This window comes from Ursus arctos, unplaced genomic scaffold, assembly GCF_023065955.2.
Source record: "Ursus arctos isolate Adak ecotype North America unplaced genomic scaffold, UrsArc2.0 scaffold_2, whole genome shotgun sequence".
In the NCBI taxonomy this organism is placed as follows: Eukaryota; Metazoa; Chordata; class Mammalia; order Carnivora; family Ursidae; genus Ursus; species Ursus arctos.
This window is the reverse complement of record NW_026622874.1, coordinates 68,505,493-68,518,792: the sequence shown is the minus strand read 5'-3', so window position 1 is coordinate 68,518,792 and position 13,300 is coordinate 68,505,493. Positions and strand designations below refer to the sequence as shown.

At 51.2% G+C, this 13,300-nt stretch overlaps 1 protein-coding gene across 2 annotated transcripts in view; it reads left to right on the top strand.

The window, feature by feature from the left end:
- Nucleotides 1-13,300, top strand: part of NLRC3 (NLR family CARD domain containing 3) — a 32,403-nt gene that overhangs the window by 6,768 nt on the left and 12,335 nt on the right. Inside the window, exons 2-8 of one of the 2 annotated variants that reach the window (XM_044391587.3) lie at nt 5,217-5,308; nt 5,778-5,839; nt 6,088-6,271; nt 6,368-8,117; nt 9,061-9,147; nt 11,774-11,857; nt 12,355-12,438. In XM_044391587.3, the coding sequence (XP_044247522.1) occupies nt 6,112-6,271; nt 6,368-8,117; nt 9,061-9,147; nt 11,774-11,857; nt 12,355-12,438 (2,165 nt within the window). In that variant the 5' untranslated portion in view covers nt 5,217-5,308; nt 5,778-5,839; nt 6,088-6,111. Of the gene's footprint in view, nt 1-5,216; nt 5,309-5,562; nt 5,840-6,087; nt 6,272-6,367; nt 8,118-9,060; nt 9,148-11,773; nt 11,858-12,354; nt 12,439-13,300 lie in introns of both variants that reach the window. The other variant, XM_057314978.1, reaches the window with a different exon arrangement.

The window sequence follows — 13,300 nt, the reverse complement described above, 5'->3', positions numbered from 1 at the left end:
GAAGTTAGGCCAGAAAAAATTCAAAGTGGACAAAAGACTTAAGTGTGAGACAGGAAACCATCAAAATCCTAGAGGAAAACACAGGTAGGAACCTCCTTAACCTCAGTCGTAGCAACTTCGTACTAGACCCATCACCAGAGGCAAGGGAACAAAACCACAAATGAACTACTGGGACTTCATCAAGATAATAACTTCTGCACAGCAAAGGAAACAGTCAACAAAACTAAAAGGCAGACTATGGAATGGGAGAAGATATTTGCAAATGTCATATCTGATAAAGGATTAGTATCCAAAATCTATAAAGAACTTATCAAACTCAACACCCACAAAACAAATAATGCAGTTAAGAAATGGGCAGAAGACATGAATAGACACTTTTCCAAAAGAAGACATCCAGATGGTCAACAGACACAAGAAGAGATGCTCAACATTACTCATCATTAGGGAAATACCAATCAAAACCACAATGAGACATCACCTCACACCTGTCAGAGTGGCTAAAATTAACAATACAGGAAACAACAGATGTTGGCGAGGATGTGGAGAAAGGGGAGCCCTCTTGCACTGTTGGTGGGAATGCAAACTGGTACAGCCACTCTGAAAAACAGTATGCAGCTTCCTGAAAAAGTTAAAAATAGAACTACCCACATCCAGCAACTGCACTACTAGGTGTGTACCCAAAGGACACAAAAATACAGATTTCAAGGGCTACGTGCACCCAAATGTTTATAGCAGATTATCAACAATAGCCAAACTATGGAAAGAGCCCAAATGTCCATCAGCTGATGAGTGGATAAAGAAGATGTGCTGTGTGTGTGTGTGTATAGTATCATGCTAAGTGAAATAAGTCAGAGAAAGAAAAACACCACACAATTTCACTCATATGTGGAATTTAAGAAACAAAACAGATGAACATATGGAAAGGGGTGGGAAGAGAGAGGGGGAAACAAATTATAAGAGATTCTTAATGATAGAGAACAAACTGAGGGGTGATGGAGGGAGGTGGGTGGAAATGGGCTAGGTGGGCAATGGGTATTAAGGAGGGCACTTGTTTGGTGTTTTTTTTAAAGATTTTATTTATTTGGCAGAGAGAGAGAGAGAGAGAGAGAGAGCACAAGCAGGGGGAATGGCAGGCAGAGGGAGAGGGAGAAGAAGGCTCCCCATGGAGCAGGGAGCTCAATCCCAGGACCCTGGGATTGTGACCTGAGCCAAAGGCTTAACCAAGTGAGCCACCCAGGAACCTCTTCCTAACTCATTCTATGAGGTCAGGTCTAAGAAATTAAAGAAATACATTAATGGAAACACATCCCATGTTCATGGATTGGAAGACTTAGTATTATTAAAATGTCCATACTATCCAAAGCTATCTACAGATCAAATGCAATTCTATTAAAATCTCAATAACATTTTCTGCAGAAATAGAAAAAACCATCCTAAAACTCGTATGGAATCTTAAGGGACTCCGAACAGCCAAAACAATCTTGGAAAAAGAACAAAACTAGAGGACTCACACTTCTTAATTTCGAAATCACTACAAAGCTACAGTAATCAAGATATTGTGGTACCGGCACAGAGACAGACATACAAACCAACAGAACTGAATAGAGAGCGCAGAATCCAACCCTCACTTATATGGTAAAAAGATTTTTGAGTAGGGTGCCATGGCCGTACAATGAGAAAGGACAACGAGGAAAGGACAGTCTTTTCAACAGATGGCGCTGTGAAAACTGGACATCCGCATGCAAAAGCATGAAGTTGGACCCTTACCTATCTTATCTAATACCATATACAAAAATAAGCTCCAAAACAATCAAGGACCTAAATGTAAGACCTAAAACAATAAAATTCTTAGCAGAAAATGGCACAAATCTTCATGACATGGGATTTGGTGATTATTTCTTGGATGTGACACCAAAGGTATAGGTATATATAGGTAACAGAAGAGAAAATAGACAAATTGGGCTTCATGAGAATTGGACACTGGTACATCAAAAGACACTACCCACAGAGTAAAAGGGAACCTACAGGATGGGAGAAAATATTTGCAAATCATATATTTGATAAGGGATTAATATCCGGAATATATAGAGAACTCTTACAACTCAACAACAAAAAAACAACCAGACATAAAAATGGGCAAAGGATTTCGATAGACATTCTCCCAAAGAAGATATGCAACTAGGCATTAAGCACATGAAAAGATGCTCAAATCAAGACTATAATGAGATACCACCTCACGTCCATTAGGATGGCTCCTATCAAAAACACAGGAAACAACAAGCATTGGTGAGAAAGTAGAAAAATGGGAACCCTTATGCACTTTTGTTGGGACTGTAAAATGATAAAGCTGCTGTGGAAAACAGTTTGGCAGTTCCTCAAAAAGTTAAAAAAAAGACTTACCACACGACCTAGAAATTCCACTTGTGGGTATACACTCAAGAATTGAAAGCAAGAGGGTGGCTCAGCCGATTGACTGTTGGATTCTTGGTTTCAGCTCAGGTCATGATCTCAGGGTCATGAGATCAAGCCCTGCATGAGGCTCTGTGCTCAGTGGGGAGTCTGCTTGAGGATTCTCTCCCTCTGGCCCTCCCCCCCCCAACACACTCACGCACACACTCTCTCTCTAAGAAATAAATCTTTATTTTTTTAAAGAGTTGGAGCCGGAGGTGGGGCTCAATCTCACTCCCTGAGATCATGACCTGAGCCTAAATCAAGAGTTGGATTCTTAACTGACTGGGCCATGCAGGGACCCCCTCAAAACAACTTTTAAAAGAAACTGAAATCAAGTTTTATGCTCACTATGAATTCAAGCTCCAACAATGTTTTTCATAGGCTGGCCAGTTTGCCCCAACACCATTCCCACTAATCTGAAATAGCCTGTTTTACAGAGCTTTGTGTAAACGGAAGACGGTATTGAAGAGTCTCAGGTTGGCTCAATATTAGACCATCTGTCAGTGTAGCTCACAGACTGAAGGAGAGACCGGCTACGAATCAGTCATGTCACTCCCTCCAGGGGCTTCCCACCACACTTAGATCCAAACTGCTTATGCCAGTGAGCAGGTCTCCACCGCCCCCTGACCTTGTCTCCCGACCGCCTGTGAGTCCCCTCGCCCGTTCACTGCACTCCAGCATCTGTGCTCTTCTCCACGCCCCTGACACGCAGGGCACGGCGCTTGCTATCTCCCTAGCTCTTGGCAGGATTGACTCTTTCTCACTCTACAAGCAGCCTTCTCACAGAGGCCTTCTCCGGCCACGGTGACCGCCATCCCGCTCCGCCATGCGCACCGCGTGTCTCGTTCACAGCGCTTCGTCACCAGCAGACAGGCCTCGCTCCTTTCCTTGTCTTCTTTTTTACGGTCATTACGCTCCACCCCGGCCACACTCACAGGGTCGGGACTTTGTTTAACTTGTTCACTTTCACACCCCCCAGTGCCTGGGACACACCACAGGCCCTCTATAAATACCTGCTGATCGGAGGAGTGAATGGAAATAAATCATGGGGCTGTATCGATATTGCTAAAAAGGTATGTGCCCATTTAACAGACATGCCTCATTTTTTAAAATGTGGGAACGCACTATAAGAGGCAGTCGATTATCCAGCATGAAGGCTGGTGTCAGTGAAGCCTTGGTTTCTCCTGCAACTCAACTGCTCCCCAGTTGTGTATCCTTGGGCAAATCACTTAATCTCCCTGAGCTTCGATGTCCTCATCCATAAAATGGGAGAGAGAATGCAACTGAGAGTTGTCACAAGAAGTGAAATGAAGTAAGTGCTTAACAGAATGTCTGGAACACAGGCAGCCTTCAGTATCATGTAATGTTATTTGAATGGTGATAGGAGACAAGGAACTGAAGGAATCTTTTTCAAGAGCAGAGGAAAACTAATCAGACATCGTCACAAACGTCAGGCCTGCAGGCTTGGGCTGGAAATAAGACAAGGATGCCTCGTGCGACTGCCATCCTTCACCATTGTGTGCGGGAAGCAGTGGGTCTGACCAATGTGGGAAAATCGTTTGGGATAAGTGCTGTGGTTTTAGAAAATAGATGAACTTATTCACATTGCGGTAAGAATTAACCGAGGGGCACCTGGGTGCCTCAGTCAGTTAAGTGTCTGCCTTTGGCTCAGGTCATGATCTTAGGGTCCTGGGATCGAGCCCCACATCGAGCTCCCTACTCAACGGTGAGTCTGCTTCTCCCTCTGCTCTCCCCCCACCCCCACTCGTGCTCTCTCTCACGCTCTCTCTCTTTCAAGTAAATAAAATCCAAAAAAAAAAAAAAAGAGAACCATGAAATGACGAGAACTAATGTGAATACTTAATATGTTGATCGGATAGGAGATAAAATAGACAAAAATTGTCTTCTTTATACCAACAGACTTCACAAGAACAACCAAAGCTATTTAAAAATATCTAGGGGCGCCTGGGTGGCTCAGTGGGTTAAGCCTCTGCCTTCGGCTCAGGTCATGATCCCAGGGCCCTGGGATTGAGCCCCGTGGCGGGCTCCCTGCTCAGCAGGGAGCCTGCTTCCCCCTCTCCCTCTGCCCCCCCCACCTGTGCTCGCTCTGGCTCTCTCTCTTAAATAAATAAATAAAATTTTAAAAATCTTTTAAAATATCTAGATACAAATAGGATTGGCAAGATCCACATGAGGGAGAACACTTTCACTGCAGGATCTAAAGGAAGACCAATGACACCCACACCAGCCTATACACATTAACACAATTTCAGTCCAAATCCCATCTGGTTTGCTCTCCACTTGGGTTTTGACACTTAGAAGAACAAAAGAGTGAGAACAGCGAGAGGATGTGAGAAAGAATAAGGAGCGTGGTCTCACCCTGGCCTTCTACTAGCGCACTCCGAGTCCCCCAGCTGGGCTGGACACCACCTGCCCTGAATTCATTGTCCTAGTTAGCTCTTCAGCGGCACTATGAACAGAATGGCTGGAAAATGCTATTTTACTTGTCGCTAAGCTTTGTGCAGCATTTTCCAGGTAAAAAGGTTCACCCTGAGTTAAAATGCCAGGAAAGCCCAATGTAAATATAAGGTCAGGGAGTCTGCTGCACCCTTGGGGCTGGAGCCAGTTGACCCCTCGTAAGTGACTGTTGCTGAGACCCAGAGAAGCAGAGGGCTGGGAGGTATGGGTCAGACCCATCTCAGCTCTTGCCACCTGGAGCCATAGCTGGGACCTCTGCCAGTGCTCTGTCCTGTTTTCTCTCCTAGAACTGTGGACGAGGGATGGCCGACCCCCACCCCCTGAGTTCGTGGGGCCAGGCGGAGGGGCTGCCGTGGGATGGACATCCCACCTGCTGCAGGTGAGGAGGGGAAGGGGGTGGCGGTGGGCTTGGGGTCCTCTGGTGTCCAGCTTAGCTGAGGGAGGGACACATGGGGGCAGCCAGCCTTGGCTACGGGATCCACTCAAATCCTCGGAGAGGAAAAGGAAGGTGAGGAGGTGGTGCCTAGGCACAGCTCTACCTCGTGGCTGCGGAAGGCAGTGCTGCCTGTGGGTCAGGAGACCCCAGGGAAACACTGAGAAAAACAGCAACGCTCTTGGCATTGTTCATCGTAGGAGTTCGGACAAGCACACCAAGACACGAACCCACTACTGTAGGACTGTGCACCGTGGCTTCACTGCCCTAAGAGCCCCTGGGCTCCACCTATCCACCCCTCCCCTCCTGGCCACCACCAACGATCTCCATAGTTTTGCCAAGTTGCCTTCCCAGACTGGCTTCCTTCATTCGCCCCTTCGTGTGAGCGGACCTGCCCTTAACCTCCTATTTCCAGGTCACAAATGAGGACATCACCGCACAAGCAGCTCAGGCGGCCTGCCCAGCGTCACACAGCCAGTAAGTGGCAGAGCTCAGGTTCCAGCCCAGGCCCCCCCATCCGACCCACACTCCTGGCGTCAGGGGCTCCTCTCACTGTCCGGGAAACAAACAGCCCTTCCAAGCCCTTCCTGCAGACCAGACCGAGGGCCACCAGCAGTCTGGGGAAGGACAGAGAGTGGGTGCCTCCCCGTCCCTGGAGGCTCACTCACCTGTCCCAGGCCAGGGTGGTGACACGGCAGAGAGCACTTCAGGCCCTCTCTTCACAGCTCCTGGTGGCAATCCCGGACTCCATGAGGAAGCAGGAGGTGCGGACGGGTGGGGAGGCAGGCCAGGGCCGAGGACCTGGCTCCCCGGCAGGGCAAGTGAAAGTCCTCGTGGACCTGCTGGCCGGGAAGAGCAGTCAGAGCTCCCAGACCCCACAGACCCTGGACAGGACGCCACACGGTGATGGTAGGCATATGGAGGGTCTCCCTGGGCCCTCCCCTTCCACCCCTCCCTCCCCTCCCCCATCTTCCCCTGCCCTCCCCTTTGGCCTCTGTCCCACAGACTCGAGGATACAGAAGTGCCAGGAGGCCCTGCTGAATAGGGTGAAGGGCAGCCCGGAGCTGGGCGGCCCCTCGCCCAGGCTGACCAGCCTCCTCCTGGTGGAGGGGCTCACAGACCTGCAGCTGAAGGAACATGACTTCACGCAGGTGGAGACCACACGTGGGGGCTGGCACCCAGCCAGGACCATCGCCCTGGAGAGACTCTTCCTGCCTCTGTCTCGGGTGTCTATCCCACCCCGAATCTCCATCACCATCGGGGTAGCTGGTGTGGGCAAGACCACCCTGGTGAGGAACTTTGTCCACCTCTGGGCCCGGGGACAGGTCGGCAAGGACTTCTCCCTACTGCTACCTTTGACCTTCCGAGATCTCAACACCTACGAGAAGCTGTCTGCAGACAGACTCATCCGCTCCGTCTTCCCGCACATTGGGGAGTCTGGCCTGGCGGCAGCAGCCCTACCCAAAATCCTCCTGATCCTGGATGGCCTGGATGAATGTAAGACGCCTCTGGACTTCTCCAACACTGTGGCCTGCACGGACCCCAAGAAGGAGATCCAGGTGGACCATCTGATCACCAACATCATCCGAGGCAACCTCTTCCCAGAAGTTTCTGTCTGGGTCACGTCCCGCCCTGGCGTGGCTGGCCAGATCCCGGGGGGCCTGGTGGACCGGATGACAGAGATCCGGGGCTTTAACGAGGAGGAGATCAAGGTGTGTCTGGAGGAGATGTTCCCCGAGGACCACACCCTCTCAGACTGGGTCCTGAGGCAGGTGCAGGCAGACAGGGCCCTGTACCTGATGTGCACGGTGCCGGCCTTCTGCCGGCTCGCAGGGTCGGCGCTGGGTCACTTGAGCCGCACCAAGCCGGGGCCCCAGGACTCGGCGCTGTGGACTCCAAGGACCCTGTGCGAGCTCTACTCTTGGTACTTCAGGATGGCCCTCGGTGGGGATGGGCAGGAGAAGGGCAAGGCAAGTCCTCGCATCGAGCAGGTGGCCCACAGCAGCCGCAAGATGGTGGGGACTCTGGGTCGGCTGGCCTTCCACGGGCTGGTCCGGAGGAAGTACGTGTTCTACGAGCAGGACCTGAAGGCGTTTGGCGTGGACCTCGCTCTGCTGCAGAGTGCCCTGTGTGGCTGCTTCCTGCGACGGGAAGAGACCCTGGCTTCCTCGACAGCCTACTGCTTCACCCACCTGTCCCTGCAGGAGTTCGTGGCGGCCGCGTACTATTACAGTGCGTCCAAGAGGGCCATCTTCGACCTCTTCACCGAGGGTGGCGTGTCCTGGCCCCGCCTCGGCTTCCTCACCCATTTCCGGAGTGCGGCCCAGCGGGCCATGCAGGCAGAGGACGGGCGGCTGGATGTGTTCCTGCGCTTCCTCTCAGGACTCCTGTCTCCAAGGGTCAACGCCCTGCTGGCGGGCTCCCTGCTGGCCCAGGGGGAGCACCAGGGCTACCGGGCCCAGGTGGCTGAGCTCTTGCAGGGCTGCCTACGCCCCGACGTAGCCGTCTGCGCCCGGGCGGTCAACACCCTACACTGCCTGCACGAGCTGCAGCACACAGAGCTGGCCCGCAGCGTGGAGGAGGCCATGCGGAGCGGGGGCCTGGCAGGGCTGACCAGCCCCCAGCACCGCGCCGCCCTGGCCTATCTCCTGCAGGTGTCGGATGCCTGCGCCCAGGAGGCCAACCTGTCCCTGTGCCTCAGCAAGGGCGTCCTCCAGAGCCTGCTGCCCCAGCTGCTCTACTGCCGGAGCCTGAGGTGGGCACCGGGGTCGGGGTGTGCCAGGTGTGTGGGCGGAGGAGAGGGCCGGGGCCCTGAAGGTTCCTCCCCCCCCTCCCCCAGCACGCGCCCCTGTATCAGCATCCTGGGGCTGCCGTAAAGAAGGGCCACAACGTGGACGGCTTAAGGCGTCAGAAACTTACTCTCTCACAGCTCAGGAGGCCGGAGTCCAAAATCAAGGTGTTAGCAGGGCTGAGCTCCCTCTGAAACCCACAGGGGAACATCCTTCCTGCCTCTCTAGCGGGTGCTGTTTGCTGGCATCCTCAGCTTGTCCACACATCACTCCCGTCTTTGTGGTCACACGGACTCCTCCTCCACGTCTGTCTTCGCGTAGTGCTCCCTCCGACGGGCACACCAGGCATGTGGGGCTACAGGCCCAGCCTGCTCAGAATGACCTCATCTTAACTAATCACAACCGCAATGACCCTATTTCCAAATATGGTCACATTCTTGAGGCACTGGGGGGGGTCAGAACACCAACCTATCTTTTTGAGGAACACAAGTCAACCTTCAACACCCTGTGAACCATCCCAGTGCTGACAGGGGCCGCACCCACTCATCCTGCCCCCAGCCCAGCGTCCACCCAGTGCTCTGGACCTTAGGAAGGCTGTAAGACCAGGGCTGTTCCGGACCTGAGAGCAGGTGCCACGTCCTCAGGAGAACTAGCAACCCGTGTCCTACATACTCACAGGGTGTGTTAGGCCTCTGGGAAGACACCCCTCTGGGTAGGAATCCTAGGGCTCACAACACTGAGCTCCCGAGTCCACCCTCATAGGAAAATGCTGAGCATGGTGGGTGTGCTGGCATGGACCCGAGCCGCACGGCAGGGGCTGCATGGCGACGGAAACGTCAGCCTGGGCACCTCTGCAGCCATGATGCCGGCGGGCGCTGGTACCACTCACCACTGCCCTGCCTTCCGCAGGCTGGACAACAACCAGTTCCAGGACCCTGTGATGGACCTGCTGGGCAGCGTGCTGAGTGGGAAGGACTGTCGCATTCAGAGGATCAGGTAACGCGGACCCAGGAGACCCCATCCGGGGTGCCCACCTGCTGCATAGGGTCTGGGGCTCCTTTCCCATCCTCCTCTCTGCTCAACCGGCCAGGGGTGCTTTCAAGGAGAGGTGCCTTTGAAGTATGTGGCTCAGGATGCACGTTGCTTGTTCTGCCCATTCCAGAAAGTTCCAGAGGCTCAGGTGCCTCATCTGTGAGAAGAGGGAAAGGACAGGGTGAGGGTTAGATGCTCTCATGGACATGGAAGCATGTCTCCGAATACTCTATGTTCTGATGTGGTGCCAGGCTGGGTCTTCTCTAAGCTCCTCTCAGAGCTGGCCCTCAAAACAGTATCAGAGGAATGCGATCACATCTTTAAATAAAATTTTAAAGTTTTTAATCTAAAAAGTGAATTTAAATTTGAACTTTTATTTAAATGAGTGCAAAAAATACAATTTAAACACTGCATCTTTAATATTATAATTAGACAAAAGTCTATATGCTGGCGGCAGAAGAACTCTCTTCCTGTGATAACATTTTTGAGTCTGGGTAACACCGGGTTTGGAGCTGAACTGATGTGATGACCTGAGGGTGGCTGGAACTAGGGAGAGGAGTTTGGAGCATAGGATCCAGAGAGGAATTCTTCATCCTCACGTAAGCCTCCCTCCAGGTTCTGAAATCATCCTTATCTGAGAAAACAAAAACAAACGTGGAATGAGTCAGGAGCAAAAAGAAGTCACTGAGGACAGAAGTGAGAGCGGTGGGCCCTGTGTGCCCTGTACTGTCACCTCTCTGATTAAACAGGGTAAAAATGGGGTGAAAACAGTACCTGTAAGTCCAGGGGTCTCCCTGACCCTCCTCACAGAACGCGGAAGAGCTCTTGTACCCACAGCTGTGGTTCGGCACACCAAAGATACAGATGAAAATCTGCAAAGAGGGAAGGTTCGTGTGGGGCGGGCTCCAGGGAGACCAGGCAGACTTTCACTTGTCTCTCCCAGGGTGGTTACATACACAGTGCCTCCCTCCCCCGGTGACCACGTGTGACAGCACGCACCAAGCATTCCCACCAGCGAGGCTCACCCAGGCTTGTGTGCAGAGTTTTCGTGGGGGGCTAGGCATGAAGGGAAGCCCCTCCAAGGGTCAAGCTGCTATTGCAGGGGCCCAAGGCCCCCAGGTAAACAGAGGTCTGCTTTCAGGAACTGGGGGTGAGGTTAACCCTTTCCTGCACACTAACTCCCTCTTCGGGTTGTCGAGCAGCTCCACAGGTTAATGCAAGGGAAGTGTGAGGACGGGCCAGGCACAGGAGGGGCACTGTGCAAGGGCCAGCCATTCTCAGCAGGATTCTGTCTTGTTAGCCAGAGATATAAATGCAATCTCTTTGAAAGAAACACGATAACAACAACTTTTCATTATTTTTTCCTTCATGGGAGCCTTCAGCAAAATAGTCAACTTTCAGTGTTCTGCATAAAGGAGTCTAGATAACGCTCAGAATATTTTCTGAACAAAAACCCAAAATTTCTTCTCTGGCCACATGCTCTTCTTCACCTCCCTGTAGTTGGTCCTCATGGGCCACATCCCTGTGTGAAATGTCCAAGGCACCCTTTAGAATACACACATGGCTCATGAAATATTACTTCTGAAACGTTCTGCAAGTCGGGGCGGGGGGACAGAGGCGTTCTAGAACTCAGGAACGTTTATACAGAAGGCGGTCCTCATGTTCAAAGTTTAAGCAACATAACCCTTTTTAAAAGTGGTCTATCAGGCAGGACTCCAGTAAGAGATGCGCAGCTAGAAGCTGCTGGAATTGAAAGAAGAGGGGTGCTTGGTTCCCCCTCAGCCTCTAGGGGCTCCTGAGGCTTTTCTGAGGAACACCAGGGGCCCTTGAAACACAGCTTGAAAAGCACTGGGGATTCTAACTGTACCTCCCGGGTCCTCCATAGTTTTAAATGCCTCAGAAGCTGTAAAGAAGCTCGGTAGCCACCATTTCCGAAACCGTGTCCATGAAGCGACATGATCCACCAGCTTATTCCTGAAATTACCCTTTCAGGGCAGACACAAGTTTTTTTTGGTTTTTGTTTTACTTTCAAATTAGTTCTGTAATAAGTACCCTCTTCCTCTCTTGCATTAGAAAAAGGACTGGGGCCAGCGGTGAGAACTATGAATTTGGCCACCAGTTCGTGAGAGCGGATTATTAAAGTTTTAGGAACTTTTGCAAGCTGGGAGTGCTTGAAATTGGCTGTGGTGAGGGTATTTACACCATGGAAATTGGCCGACGCTACACGTCAGTGTTTCTGTATTTTGTTTTTTGCAGCACACCATTGGGTGGGGGTCTCTGCGGGAGACTTCTGTAACTGCCCAGGCTCTCCGCCGAGACGTTGGTGCAGAAGCTTCTGCGCCAGATTCTGGCCAAACTTTGCCCCGTGACTCTGCCAGTGTGAGGGTCTGTCCCCCATTCTGGCCCTACCTTACCTGGCTCAGAGGCTTTCCTGGGCTGGGCACTTCCACTCTGGGCTCACCTCATCTCCACCTGTGTCCTTCATGATGCTGGTGAAACCGAGAGGTTTGGATCACAAGCCTGGTGTTGAGGAAGAGGCAATGAGATTTACGGACCTGCAGTAACCACTCCTCTCCTTCTCCTTGCGCAGCCTGGCTGAGAACCAGATCAGTAACAAAGGGGCCAAAGCTCTGGCCAGATCCCTCCTGGTCAACAGAAGTCTGACTGCTCTGGAGTAAGTAGGACACATAAAGCCAACGTTCCCCCATTGGGCCACGGACAGCTTGTGAGCCATCCATGAAGTCCCTTAGACCACACTCTCCCCTGGGTGGGGTGGAAGGACAGCTGAGCAAGCAAAATCCTGGCTCCTCCTCAGCTGTTGGGACCAGCCCGGGGAGGCACCGGGATTTTGGCCCTGAGGCTGACATTATTCTCCCAGCTCTCTATACCTGGCCTGAGCCAAGTCCCTCAGAGCCTGCTTTCTTCTCCCCATCACATGGGGCCATCCTGGGAAATTCCTTACTTGTTCACCTAAATAAAGGTCTCTGCAAAACATGAAATTCTAAACTCCAATACATGAAATTCTAAACTCCAATACATTATTTTCAAGAAGCATAGATTTAAAGGTTGGGTAACTTATGTTCTTTTTTTCCTCCCTGGGAATTGCATTAAAACAAACAAACAAACAAACAAACAAACAACAACGAGTTCTTTTTCTCTTTGTTCCTCCAGCCTCCGCAGTAACTCCATTGGACCTCAAGGCGCCAAGGCTCTGGCAGATGCTCTGAAGATTAACCGCACTCTGGCCTTTCTGAGGTATGTGCCATCTGCTCCCTCTCCCGATGTAATCAGTAGAGGACCCAGAAAACCCTCTCCCAGGTGCCAACCATGGAGTGGGAGATGATTCAAAATGGCGGGCATGCTATACTGGCTCCCATCTAGGTGGATACCACATGATCTAGTATCCTACACAAGTTTCAGGTTTCAGCTCTTCCCTGGTCATTGTCCTTCAGCTTTTCCCTGGTCATTGTCCTTCTGTTTAGAGCCTAGTCAGAGGATGGAGGAGAAGGAGGATGGGGTTGTACAGAGGAGGAAAGGCAAAATAATCTATGAGGAAAACCTCTTGTCCTCCATCGAGTGGGAAACTCCCACGGCCATGGTGTCAGAATGTTCCCCAGAGGTGTTTTCCAGGACACTGAAAAGCCCATCTTCCAGAATATTCTTATGGTTTGATGCAGTTTGCTGTGCTCTTAGGGGCCTATAGTTGTATCCATCCTTAATTGAATGCGTACTGTCATTTGTTTTTCCATTTATTCATTTTTATTGGGGTGAAATTCACCATTTTAAAGTACACATTTCAGTGACACTTAACACACTCACAGTTGTTCATTCATCACCTTATCAGGTTCCAAAATATTTCTATCACCCTAAAAGTAGATTCCGCATCCATTAGCAATCACTTCCCATTCTCCCCTCCTCCCCACACCCTGTCCTGGCAGCCACCAGGGACTGCTGCTTTCTGTTTACCTACTCTGGAGATTTCATATATATAGAATCCTTCAGTAAAGACCCCTTTGCCTGGCTTCTTTCACTAAGCATCATGTCTTCAAGGTTCATCGACATTGCGGCAGGTGTCAGTGGCTTCACTCCTATTTATGGCTGAGTCATATTCCATTGT